We start from the raw sequence: 13,593 nt of genomic DNA on the forward strand, positions 1-13,593 counted from the left end.
TTAACTAGACAATATATTCTTCTGCCTTGGAATTTGTGCCAAAGATGTGGCCAAGGTTCCATGAAGGTAAAAAACCTTATGAGAGTTGAAGGATCTCATGCCACATAGTTCAAATTCTTTAGAGTGGGAATGGAATAAAATTTCAAGTTTTGATTTCCAAATTGCAGAATTAAGACAGATGTTTTAAAACTCCAGGAAGGGAGATCTTACCCGTAATGAAGAATTTTGTAATAGATAAAGCTCTCTAACCAGCCTGGTGAGATAGTAACTAAGAAAAAAAATTGCATATGGAAAGAAGACCAAAACCAAACAGACCAACAAACACCACAGCAATCCCGTTTGCTGGTGCACAAACACCATGTGCGATGTACTGCTCGGGGGTGTGTTAGTGGCCGAGCTGCATCCGCATCCCCAAGAACAACAAAAGGTATGCTGTAATCCTAATCCCTAAAACCTCAAAATGTGAAGCTCTTTAGAAGCCTTTACAGAGGTCATCAGGCTAAGACAAGATCATCAATGTGGGAGCTAATCAGTAGGACTAGGGTCCTTATAAAGAGGGAAGATCTGGACAGAGACAGACACACAGAGAGGAAAGACGACATGAAGAGACACAGAGACTACCAGGACCAGGTACAAACCAAGGAACCTGGGGGCCAGCAGGAGTTTGCGGAGAGGACTGAAGCCCTCCAAGACCAACACTACTGACACCTTGATTTTATACTTCTAGCCTCTAGAACCCTGTAAATTCCTGCTGTTTAAACTACTCAGTTTCTGGTACTTCGTCATGAGAACCCCCAGCAAACTGATACAATGCATGGGCAGAAGAACAAACTGATCCCAGTGGTAGGTCGGGCATGAACTCTGCCTCTTTGGTTCATTTTGTATCTTTAGCATTTATCACAGAGTCTGGAAAAAAGCTATGGATGAGTGAGTGAGTGAGTGAGTGAGTGAATGCAAGCAGGAACTAATGAAAAAATGAATAAACCTAGTTGAGAGGGAGTTCAACTGGAAATTTAGGGAGAACAGAGAAAATGGCAAGATAAAAAGACACCAAACATGGTACTGAATTAGGAGAAAAATCAGAATACGTTCAGTAAGTCTCAGAAGAGACTAATATAGGTTAAGAGCTATAAAGTGTGGAGTTTAACATTCTAATTTTAGTCAGGTTGTTGGTTTATTATTAAGGGACTATAAGAAGTCACTAGCCTACTCTGGACTATGTTCCTTATCTTTAAGGTGTCTGGGTTGTCTAATAGCTAAATAACATTCAATTTCTGTTCAGTATTTCAGATGTCTATATAAAAATAAGCAAAGTGGAACTGAAACTTTAAGGAAAATGAGGTATCAGTTTTGATTATCAACAGGACTTGCTAGAATGGGTCTAGTTTGTGGTGATGAAAAGGTAAGCAGCCAGAGTTTTTAAATTTATGTCTTATTCTACTGCTTCTATGCTTATATTCCTACCTTTGACACATGTAGTCAATAAACGCTTAGGGGCTGTGCTAGTGCCAGGGGCTATTCTAGGCACCTGGAACTATAGCAGCAAACAAAGCAAAATTCCTGCTTTTGCAGAGGTTATATTCTATCAAAGAAGAAAGATGCTACTTGATTAAGTGTATATTAGTAAGTAATGTGTATAAATTTAGAGAGCACAAAGATGGGGATTCATGGTGACAGGGAGGCTTTATTTATTTATCTAGAGAATAAGATAAGGAGAACGTCTCTGTGGAAGTGAAAATTAAGTGGAAAGCTGTGCCCAGGAGTGAGCCAGGCAAAGGTCTGGGGGGAGAGAAATCCAATGTGGGTTCTGGGTGGGGATGAGGTTGGTATATCCAAAGAATGGCAAGGTCAGTGGCTGGAAGAGAACAAGAAGGTGCAGGCACATGTGGGGAGTGACCAGCGAGACTGTGAGACAGGCAGAACTAGATCATATGTGTCTTTGTTAAGAAATCTTAATCTGATGCGAATCTCATGGAGAGTTTAAACTGGGAATTTTGTGACATAATCTGACCTACAATTTAGAAAATCACCCTAGGTGCAATTTAGAACATTACCTGTAAGGAGAACAAGAGTGGAGGGAGTCCAGAGGCTAGTCTACAGTGTAAATAAAAATGTAAGGTGATTTTGGTATGAACCCCCCTTAGCCAAGGGAAGTAAATCCGAAAGTCTAACCTGGCAAATTAGACCCCCTGGGGCCTGTTCCTTAGTTATTGTCCCAGTTTCAGTTACAGTAAAACTACTACCACATAGTCTCATACAGTGTTAACCTATGTTTCATGCTGTATTTTAAGTGTTACTATGTTGGCTCAATGGCTACCGAAAGGTATGATTTTTTTCCTACTTTATTGGTCTGAGAAAATTAATAATATTCAAGTTACTGAGCTAAATTTCTTTAACTCCAAGAACAGATCCATAGACCAATGGAACAGACTAGAGAGTCCAGATATAAACCCAAGCATATATGGTCAATTAATATATGATAAAGGAGCCATGGACATACAATGGGAAAATGACAGCCTCTTCAACAGCTGGTGTTGGCAAAACTGGACAGCTACATGTTAGAGAATGAAACTGGATCATTGTCTAACTCAGTACACAAAAGTAAACTCAAAATGGATCAAAGACCTGAATGTAAGTCATGAAACCATAAAACTCTTAGAAAAAAAAATATAGGCAAAAATCTCTTGGACATAAACATGAGCAACTTCTTCATGAACATATCTCCCTGGGCAAGGGAAACAAAAGGAAATGAACAAGTGGGACTATATCAAACTAAAAAGCTTCTGTACTGCAAAGGATACCATCAGTAGAACAAAAAGACATCCTACAGTATGGGAGAATATATTCATAAATGACAGATCCGATAAAGGGTTGACGTCCAAAATATATAAAGAGCTCACACACCTCAACAAACATAAAGCAAATAATCCAATAAAAAAATGGGCACAGGATCTGAACAGACACTTCTCCAAAGAAGAAATTCAGATGGCCAGCAGGCACATGAAAAGATGCTCCACATCGCTAATCATCAGGGAAATGCAAATTAAAACCACAATGAGATATCACCTCACACCAGTTAGGATAGTCAACATCCAAAATACAAACAACAACAAATGTTGGCGAGGTTGTGGAGAAAGGGGAACCCTCCTACACTGCTGGTGGGAATGTAAACTAGTTCAACCATTGTGGAAAGCAGTATGGAGGTTCCTCAAAAAATTAAAAACAGAAATACTATTTGACCCAGGAATTCCACTCTTAGGAATTTACACTAAGAACGCAGTAGTCCAGTTCGAAAAAGACATATGCACTCTTATGTTTACCACAGCACTATTTACAATAGCCAAGAAATGAAAGCAACCTAAGTGTCCATCAGTAGATGAATGGATAAAGAAGATGTGGTACATATACACAATGGAATAGTATTCAGCCTTAAGAAGAAAACAAATCTACCATTTGCAACAACATGGATGGAGCTAGAGGGTATTATGCTCAGTGAAATAAGCCAGGTGGAGAAAGACAAGTATCAAAAGATTTCACTCATCTGTGGAGTATAAGAACAAAGAAAACACTGAAGGAACAAAATATCAGTGGAATCACAGAACCCAAGAATGGACTAACAGTTACCAAAGGGAAAGGGACTGGGGAGGATGGGTGGGAAGGGAGGGATAAGTGGGAAAATGGGGCATTACGATTAGCCCACATAATGTAGGGGGGTAGGGACATGGGGAAGGCAGTATATTCAGAGAAGACAAGTAATGATTCTATAACATCTTACTATGCTGATGGACAGTGGCTATAATGGGGTATGTGGGGGGGACTTGAGAAAAAGGGGAGTCTGGTAACCATAATGCTGCTCAAGTAATTGTACATTAACGATATCAAAAAAAAATTTTCTTTAACTCATATCCCTATGAATGCCATTTAGAAGATTATTCTTCTCAGTAAAAGCAATACTTAGTAATCATGCTTATAATTAAGAAATTAATTTTAGTTTAAAAGGGACTGACAGCATGTCTAGAACTCTACAAAGAAACAAATTATAAAATTTAGATCTCAGACTCAAAGTATTAAAGTGATAAAAACACTGTCTGTGTATAAAATGGCCTGCCTTATGCATGCAGTAAACAGTATCTTTTAGCTTGTATTCCACAATTATTCGATACTAAAGCATGAACTGAGTTTGACAGTTAGAGGAACTACTGAGTTTTGTTTCAAGGCTCAATACACTTAAGATTTTTCAAGCTTAGAGTATTATTTAGTAATTTTCCAATTTTTATTGTGATTATGATTAATCAATATCCTGATACACATAGTAATACAACCCATTCAACCTACTGTACCTTTCATTTCATACTTCCAGATCAGAAGTGAATACTGTAATAATTCTTTGTAAGTTGAATGATATCTCAAGGCACCAGTGGTTCCCTGACTTAACAGTTATGATGTCTCCCACATGAAGACAGTTTTACTTTTAGGATATACTGCTTGAAAAAGTACAAAACAAAATGCAACTATTAAAGTAGAAAACTTAGACATGAATTTGTAATTTTTTAATAGGACTATTGATATGCCTATATACCTATAAACAGATTTACAGTCATGTGTAATGGCATATTTTTTAGCTCACAGCCAACGTTTAATATATTTGAGTCAACAGAAATATAGTGACATCTCAGAAAATCCTATTTGGAAGCTTTAGGGTTTGAAGGCCTAAAGTTCAGAAACCAATGCATTAGAAGAACTTATCATTTGAACATACATTTTCTTTCAAATTGAATCACCCTATTTATCAATGACCTTCTAAAAAGTAACAGTAATTTTCTTAAGTAGGTTACTCCTGTTTTTATAGCTGCTATTAAAATTTTTTATTCTCAGCTGTAGAGTTCTTCACAAATGTTCTGTGTAACATTTCTGTATATGTTCTTTCCCCTCTGAAGCATTCATATTTTAAAATAGTTACTATTATTCAGTGAAACCTAAAAATTATTTTTGCTTCCTTAAGCACTAGGACTCAGGCTTACTTGAGGTTAGATTAGGAAGGTTGCCAGAAACAAAATAAGCTTCGATGACTTAGAAAGATGATATGATACTTTCATCTGCCTGCTCTGGAAATGTTCTCTTTTGAGCAGTAAATGTTCTAAGCCCTTTTATAAAAACATTCTGGCTGGAGGAAGAAGAGACTAATTAGATGATGTCCAAGAACTCTCCCACTAAAGACATCCAGTATTCATGGCTCTAAATTCATGGTCATCCTTGGCTTTATCTGTCCATGTTAGATGTTCATTACATCATACTTGAATATGAATATAATTACATTCACTGAGATTATAGTGTACAATCAACACTTGGGAGATTTCAAGATTAGAATAAAACTTTCATTCTCATTAGGTCACAAAATAATAAACTTCTTTCTCATTTTGCCTCACATAATATGTTTTCTTTTTTTGGTATTTTTAAATTGATGTATGCTTTTCTATTTTTTCCCCCAAATTTCAAATAAAAGAAGTCCTTACTGAAATCCTGTATTAGCTTTCTAAGGTACCAGGAGCCTTATTGCCTCCTGAAGTCTGCAAACATGTGGTTAACATCAACTCATCCATTGTCTTCTCACTGAAAAGAATCACTCTTACCGTGTAGCCCTCGGTATACTGAAAAGGACCCCTGGAACTTTCATCTGCTGTTGGACTCAGAGGCTTGGGGTCAGACATGGACCGCTGGATCATCTTGGCTGTCTTAGGACTTGCTGGGGGAACTTTGGCCATGTCTGGATGCAGTACTTTCTGTGGACTTACATCATCAGGGAGGGGTTTTTCATAAGGTACAAAGGCTGATTCTAAGGCTTTGCCTGGTGAAAGTGGTGAAATGGGTGAATAAAGGACTTTTGGAGATTTGGGCGGGGAAGGAGCCAGCTGTAATGTGGAATCTGCCCGTAGGTGAGATGAATAACCGATCTCTAAAGGTGTTGGGCGTTTCTTGTCTTTGGGTGGAGATGTGGCACTCAGATATTGAGGACTTTGTGTGTCTGAATCTGCTTCTGTTTGACATCCTAAACTGCCCCCTTTGTAAGTCTTTTCAGGAGCTGAAATGTGTTTAATTATTTCTACCTTGGCATCCACGCGTGCTCGTATTGAAGGTGTTCTTATGGTTCCAACTGGTTCGGTTTGCACAGATATCTCTGCTACTGTTTGAACTGCTACACTGGAGACCTTGGAAGGGGGTTTGGTCTTGTCAGCCTCTGTACTGCTGTCACCATATTTCCCTACACGAGCTTTTCTCCTTGATCTAGCAGGCATATCCCACTCATCCTGATCTTCATCGTCAGTTTGGACACTTGTATCAACACTCTTTTTAGTTCTCCTTCTCCTACTCACATAGCTCCGATCTGCCGCATCTTCGTCGTCAGTTTGTACACCACTGTCCACTATCTTCTTAAAGCAGCGGGGATCCTCTGCCGTGGTTTCCCCTCGCTCATCGTACTGTCCACGGACTTTAGCTCCAGAGCTTCTCTTTTTGGGCTGGTTTTCATCTTTTACAACAACGTCTGTTAGAGGTATTTCTGAAACAGTACTCAGGATGCCAGGTGGGGCGATGTATTGAGTAACCCCATCAGACTGAACTGTGTACCACCCTTGGCTCTGTGGTATTTCAATCGCCACAACAGCTGAGGCTGTCGTGGTTGCATCTTCAGCTGCCCAAAACTGACCACCCTCTGGGGCAGCATACTGGCCTTCCAAAACTGCCTGCTCTGCAGTGGTCTGTGGAGAAGCAGTCCCAGAAGGGTCATAGTTATACTGGTAGATCTGGCGAATCTTCTGCTCCTCTAGCTGCTGCTGAAGCTGTTGCTGGAGCTGTTGGATCTGCTCGAGCTGTAACTGCTGCTGAGCTAAGGTCTCCTGCCTCATCATGAACTGTGCTTGACGCTCTTCTTCTTGCTGATAGAGAAGGTGCTGCTTCATTGACTGAAGCTCCTCCAGCTTTTTTTGAACCATGATCTTTTCTTGTTCTCGGAACCTTTGTATTTCCTGACGTTCCCACTCCAATTCCTCAGCAAAACGCTGTTGCTTAATTTTCTCCAGTTCCAAGAGCTCACGCTCCAAGTCTAGCTGCTGCTGTTGTTTATCTTCTTCAGGGACAATTAAAATAGTACTTTCATCTCCCACCACTTCAGAAAACACTTCAGACGCTGTGGTTAAAGTGGGAAGTGAGTCTATTGTCTCTGCAGTAAGAGTTTCCATAGCAATAGTTTGCAAACTGGCATTGATATCAACACCAGTTACTGCAACATCTGTTTCTGATGCACCTGTTGCTAGGAAATATGATCTAGGCATTGGCTGGTTCTGTTGCAGGGCGGATAGTGAAGTCACTGCATCAGCTGGGTGCATGCCAGACAAATCCCTCACCGTGGTGCTGAAAATGGAGCCAGGTTGTGTGGTGATAGCAAATGTAGAGGGAACTGGAGTTGCTACTGAAGAATAGACAACACCATTAGATGACCTCAAAACACTCCCCACACCATACTGGGGACTTGGAGGTGGAGTCTTTCTTGCTGTGGAATACTGTGGGGTACCAACCCCAACTTCTGAAATGACTTGTTGTGTTTCTGGATAGGAACCTGTAGTCTTGCTTGAATAATCCATTACCTCACCTGAAATACAGGGTAGAGTTATAGTCCAGTTCCCAGAGCGAATGAGGCTTTTTGAGTTTGAAAGCCCTCTCAATCTTGATGAACATAATGAATGGGACTGCATGCAAATCCACAGGTTAACTTAATTAGATGCGACAAAAGCAATGTTGAACATGCAGGCACATGCAGGCGACTCTGGGCAGAACAAATTAAAAAAATTAAGAAACAAAACTGCACATGTACACCAAAATATGTTGCCAAGACCTCCAAAGAAAGAAAAAGTAACAAAATTGGAAAAGGGACCATATTTTCATCCTGAAATGAGATGAGGGACACCATAATGATGTTTCAAGGAAAGGTCTGCTGCCACATCATACTGACCTGTAGTAATTCTCCCTGAAGTTAGATCTACTGCTGCATCAGTTCCTCCAGAATAATCAAAAGCATTCTTACTTTTATAGAAAAAATGTCCAGCTTCTGCTAAATTAGTGTCTGACATGGAAGGTTTCATTCCCCCAATCCCTCTATAACCATATGGCCCTGATCGATCATATTGATAGTGGTCATCCCTATAACCAAAACGGTCCTCAGGGAGAGTAGTTGCAGGCTGTTGTGCTGTGCAGCTCCTTCCAAAGGGCAGCTTATAAACCACATCGCAGCATACAGCTCTCCTTCCTGCAGTCAGATCAACAGGTTTTTCTTCATCTTCTATTATTTTTGTCACCATACTTGAAGCAGATTCATCGATTGTTACAACAGTTCTGTGAGACTTTGTTGTACTGAGATCCACTACTTCTCCATCAGTGATGGCCTGGGCTGTGGTGCTGTCAGTCCATCCATTTGTGACACCAACAGGAGGTGCAGTAGCAGGTTTTGTAATCGCCAGTGTGACTGCGTGTGCTGAAGGACCTACAGATAAGTTTATCGGTGCTTCCTCCCTAACTGCAGAAAAGGCTTGCCCACTTGGTATTCTGGATGGGGGCTCAGCGTATTTCAATGTAGTGAGCTGGACCGGTGTTGGTGCCACATGTTCTCTACCCTCTAGGCTTTCTGTACCCATGGTATAACTTGCACTAGCTGTGACCACAGTTACTGTCTCGGTGGTCAGGGATACTGGAGTCACGACTGATGAAGTTACACTGAGATTTATTACAGAGGGTTGGACAGCACTGATTTGTCTCCCATAAATGTCACTTGTTGGGGTCTGTCTTTTTACCTCCATCGTAGAAGCAGAAAGATCCATACATTCTTCAGTTCCTTTAACTTCTGCCTTTGGTACTGTACGCAAATCAATGGCATCGCCAACAAGCTGCATCTTTCCATTTTCTTTATGCTGATGCTTCTCTAAATGTAGGGTATCTAGAGCAAGCGGTTCTGGAGGAATTGATAAAGAGATGCTGCTGAGACTAGCAGTAGGGATTGCACTTCTGGCTGCTGCAACCTCAGTCTTAGTAACTTCAGTTGTGAGAAACTGTGTAACTGAAGTTGGGGCCGCTTGAAATGAAGGTAGTGTTGTGACAGGAACAGCATAAAATGTCTCCAAAGCTTCTGAGATGTACAGGCTTTTTTCTGAAGAACTTGAAATTTCGGCAGCTGTCATAGGAGGAACTACAGAAAACACGGGTTCAATGGAAATCAGATCTCTGGAGGGTGATCCCAGGGGCCAACTTGTAATTCCTTGACTAGTTGAAGAATCTGTTGGAGTCCCAGGTTCAGATGGCAATGTGATAACCACATAAGTTTCCATGAGGGATTTAGAAAATCTTGGTGAAGACTTGTTAGAGTGAGGGGAAAGTGGGGAGGTAGGGGAAGGCAATTTATAATCTGCTGAAGTCACTAAATTCAATGTCATATCTGAAGTTAAAGATAGACCTGTTGGTTTGGGGTGTGTATCTGTTGGTTTTTGTGTGGTTACTGGAAGCGGAGGAACTGCTGGCTTAGGCGCAATTGGAGGTTTGCTTGGCTCAGGTCTATGTGTAAATACAAGTCCAGATGGAATTGAAGATGGCTTAGGGGGAACAGGAGGAGGTGCAGTGGGACATATTTTTGTTGCTGGTAACCCATTACTCCTTGGAGCAGCTGTGGTTTCTACTGTAGTGACAGTATCAGTTGGAGGTGTAGCTGTCACGGTTAGCTTTTTCCTAGGATGAATAGTTGGTTTAGGTGAGGTTGGTGGAGGAAGAGGTGGGGGAGGAGGAGGCGGGGGAGGAGGCGGCGGGGGAGGCGGGGGAGGAGGCGGTGGGGGAGGAGGTTGGGCTGATGTGTCCAAAGAAGCACTTCGAAACAATGGGCGAGTCTTAGTTGGAAGAGAGGAAATAGAAGGACTGCCAGATGGCGACTGAAAAGGAGGTTTTGCTTGATCAAAGACCCCTTCAGATACAAAGCATGTAGTTGAAACCTGCTCCTTCACTGGAAGGGCTGTTACAGAAGAAGGTGGTCGATCAAATATAGTTTCAGATAGGATAATTTTTGTTAGTTCATCCTCAGACTCTTTCCTTTTATCTATGTAAGCTTCCAAAACTTCCAGAATAATTCCATTCCCAGCCTCCTTCTTGGCTTTCTTCACTAGCTCTTTTTCAGATACAGAAAAGTCAGTGGGAATAGTGTCAGCAATTAGCCTCTCTGGTTTAGTTTCTACAGATTCTATGATAGAAGGTTCCATATTAGATATTGAAATTACAATATGATCAGCACTAGTTGGTATGGTAGTCCGATCTAAAGATATACTTATTTCTTCGGGGTAGTCTATAACGCTGCCTGGAAAATATGTTGATGAAGAAATTTCCTGAGAATCTTCAAATTTAGTTACTATGTCCACTGGCTCTGTATAAACTGTGGTTATGCTATCCAGGGTAGTAATGGGTGAGGAGCTATCTGTAGTACCAACTGAAGAAACGGATGATGTGAGAGAGGGTGTGTCAGAGGGTGGGACAGATGTAGCACTTTCTGAAGGCTCAGAGTAGGTCAAAATCAGTGATTCATGGGCAATTATCTCTTGTATTTCTCTTGTATGATCAGTTACATATTCATCCTCAATTTCTTCTGTTGAAAAATGTTGGGTTATTTTAACATCTGGGATAGAGAGTGTTGTACTGCTGGTTGAATCTGTAAGAGATGCTCCTGAGAGGATACTTGATGTCAAAGATGCATCAGGTGCCCTGTCAAAGTCCACAGTGGACTCTGTCATATCATCCCTGATGGGGGCCTGGGGTGGACTGGATCCAGGTGTTAGTTGCATCTGTTGCCTTTTCATGAGTTCTTCATATGCAGCATCAGCATCTAACAATTTTTTTTCTTCACTGGTAGAAGTTACCATACTATCCAGGTCTACTATCTCATGGCTTTCTGGAATGATATAAGAGCTCGAAACAATGTCTTCTTGAGGCACAACAGAATGTAAGCTTTCTAACTCATAAAACTCTTTCTGGAGGTCTGTAATTTTCTGCATAGGATCTTCATAAATCTGTTCTGGAAGACTTATTTTTTGCTCTCTCTCTCTCTGCTGCATAAACCCATTTTCTTCTTCTTGCCTCGTAAGCAGACTGCCACCTACTGAACCATTGTAAGTGTCCTCTACTAAAGACTCATAAATATAATCCTCTATTAACATCCCACCATACAAAGGCTCTTTTTCAAACATTTCATCTCGTTCATTTGCAGCTGGAAAAGCTTTGTATTTGTGGGATTTATGCATCATTTCTTCATACATCTCCTCAGCACTTTTTAATGCCTTTTGGCTACCTTCTTTCTGCATAATAGATTGCTCATCTGTTGGTGAGTATAAAGACACAGCTGTGGGCAATTTATAAACTTTTTGCACTTCTATTATTTTCTCTGGGCTTATTTCAAAACCTTCTGGGTCTGACTCTATGCTAGGTGAATATTCAGAACAAGAAGATCGATGGAGCTCCTCCATTTCTGCAGCCTGACGTAATTCTTCTGTTGGAGATGCATCTTCAATGGGAGACAGGTTACTGGGTGGTGTCTTTGGTCTTTCCCTCCTTCTCTGAGCTCGAAGTTCATCTTTGTCTTTCTTTGATTTCTTACTAGAGCTCTTTCTTTGTTGCTGTTCTAATTCTCGCTGCTTTTCTTGCTCCTTTAATAATTCTTCTTCCTCTCTCAATTCTTCTTCCTCTGAAGAATCTTCAATAGTAGGTAAAAGAGGGCCATGAGGTCTGTGCCGAGCTTTGCGTTGCTGTTTGCTCTCTCCTTTTTTGTGACTTGGGCTACTGTCACTGTCCTCATCAAGAGAAGACACTGATGTAGGGGATGTGCCAGGAGTGAAGCTGGAAGCATGAAGACTAGAGGATCCTTCTCCCCTTGACCTGTCTTCTGGAGAGTCTGTCAAGCTTTCCATTTCTAATTCTGGCTCTTCATCAAAATACAAAGTTGTCTTTTTCTGTGATGAGTCTGAAGAATATTTATCTGCTATTGTGCTGTTGAGTTCTATCGTTTTGAATCGACGGAGGCCTCCTCCTCCAGCAACTACAAGTTCTTCATTCTCCTGGCTTTTAGTTTCTCTGTATTTAAGTTCAGGACTTTCATCAAAGGTCTCATCATCTTCATCATGCCATGAATGGCGTCTGCCTGCATCCTCATCAAAGCTTGCACTACTTTTTCGAGTCAGTCGCCTGTGTTTCCCTGCTGTGACTTTCACCTTACCCTTTGTTTCTTCCTTCTTCTGGCTCTCAATACTACTACGAATCTCTTTGAGCTGGTTCCTAATGAACTCTTCATCTTCAGAACCTGAAGCATCTTCATCAGCACTCATTTCTATGATTTGTTTTCGAATAAAGTCTTCCTCTTCACCTGATCCTTGACTATCCTCCTGTTTGTACTCATCACTGCTTGATGAACCAATACTCGTTCTCCGTTTTCTTTGTATAACAGGTGAGTTTTCGCTTTCACTGCTCTCTTCAACAGAATCACAAGGCTGTCTTCTTGTAGCTACATCATCAACAAACTCAGACCTTGCTTCTTGGTCCCTTTGGGAAGGACTGTCTCGTTGGCTGTCTTTTTTAGGAGTGTCTTTTTCTTCCTGACTCTCTTTGAGTTCCTCTTCTGAAATTGTAGTTTCCAGCGTTTCAGATAAACTCCGAGTTTTCTGTTGGTCCTTGGGCTGCTCAGGAGAAACCTCACGAGGTGGTGTTTTCTTTTCTGACCTTTTGTCGGCAAGTGTACTTGACTGAGCTTCCAAAATGGATAGAACTGTACTTTCCAACTTAGCCAAATCTGAGGGGCTGGAAGGGCTGCTTTCTTGTGAAAAAGAGTCCTTTTTGAGTCCCTTGAGTAAATCCTTTTCATCACTTGGAATAAGACTTGGAATTTCACCAAGTGAGCTTGATATTCCATCAGAAGAATATCCTGTGTCACTCAGACCTTGTGGGCTTTTCGGCTGCTGAGAACTTGAAGTTTCTGATTTGTCATCTTCCTTTTCCTAGCAGGGAGGAAAAGATACAGGAGAACTTAACATGGTTAAACTAGTAACATGGCCTCTCTATTACTCCCAAATTACTATTGTAAACTGAGGAATAGTTATAGGAATTTTTTTCAACTATATGCCAGTATTATTTTTAATCTTTCAGTGGGAGCAAAAATGAAAATAGTTGACACAGAGTGAGAAAGGTTAGTTTTCATTTAATCTAAGTTTAATTAAATGCCAATTCTCAATGGTAGTTGATTTTATTCCACTAATACTTTGTAATTTCAGATTTCAACATAATTTTCCACCAAAAACATCCTTATCTTGCTCAGTATATTTACTTTGAGAAAAAGTTCTGTTGTCAATGAAAAATTTTTAAATTTTCCATTAACATAATACTTTTGGACTGATTATGATGACAAGCAAAGAAAAGAACCAGGATGGATGGGCTATGTACCTGACTACAGTTGTATGGGATGTTGGAAAATTTATTTAAAGGAAGAAGAGGGTAACATGCCATAATGATATTCATCTCACCTACCACAAA

At 40.6% G+C, this 13,593-nt stretch overlaps 1 protein-coding gene across 4 annotated transcripts in view; it reads right to left on the reverse strand.

Moving 5' to 3' along the window:
* The window catches only part of PCLO (piccolo presynaptic cytomatrix protein), a 410,245-nt gene that overhangs the window by 180,919 nt on the left and 215,733 nt on the right, over positions 1-13,593 (reverse strand). For all 4 annotated transcript variants that reach the window (XM_057504460.1, XM_036931695.2, XM_057504459.1 and 1 more), the window contains exons 5-6: positions 8,006-13,061; positions 5,631-7,645 (exon numbers count right to left, since the gene is read on the reverse strand). In XM_057504460.1, the coding sequence (XP_057360443.1) occupies positions 5,631-7,645; positions 8,006-13,061 (7,071 nt within the window). The remainder of the gene's footprint in view (positions 1-5,630; positions 7,646-8,005; positions 13,062-13,593) is intronic.

This window comes from Manis pentadactyla, chromosome 7, assembly GCF_030020395.1.
Source record: "Manis pentadactyla isolate mManPen7 chromosome 7, mManPen7.hap1, whole genome shotgun sequence".
Lineage (NCBI taxonomy): Eukaryota > Metazoa > Chordata > Mammalia > Pholidota > Manidae > Manis > Manis pentadactyla.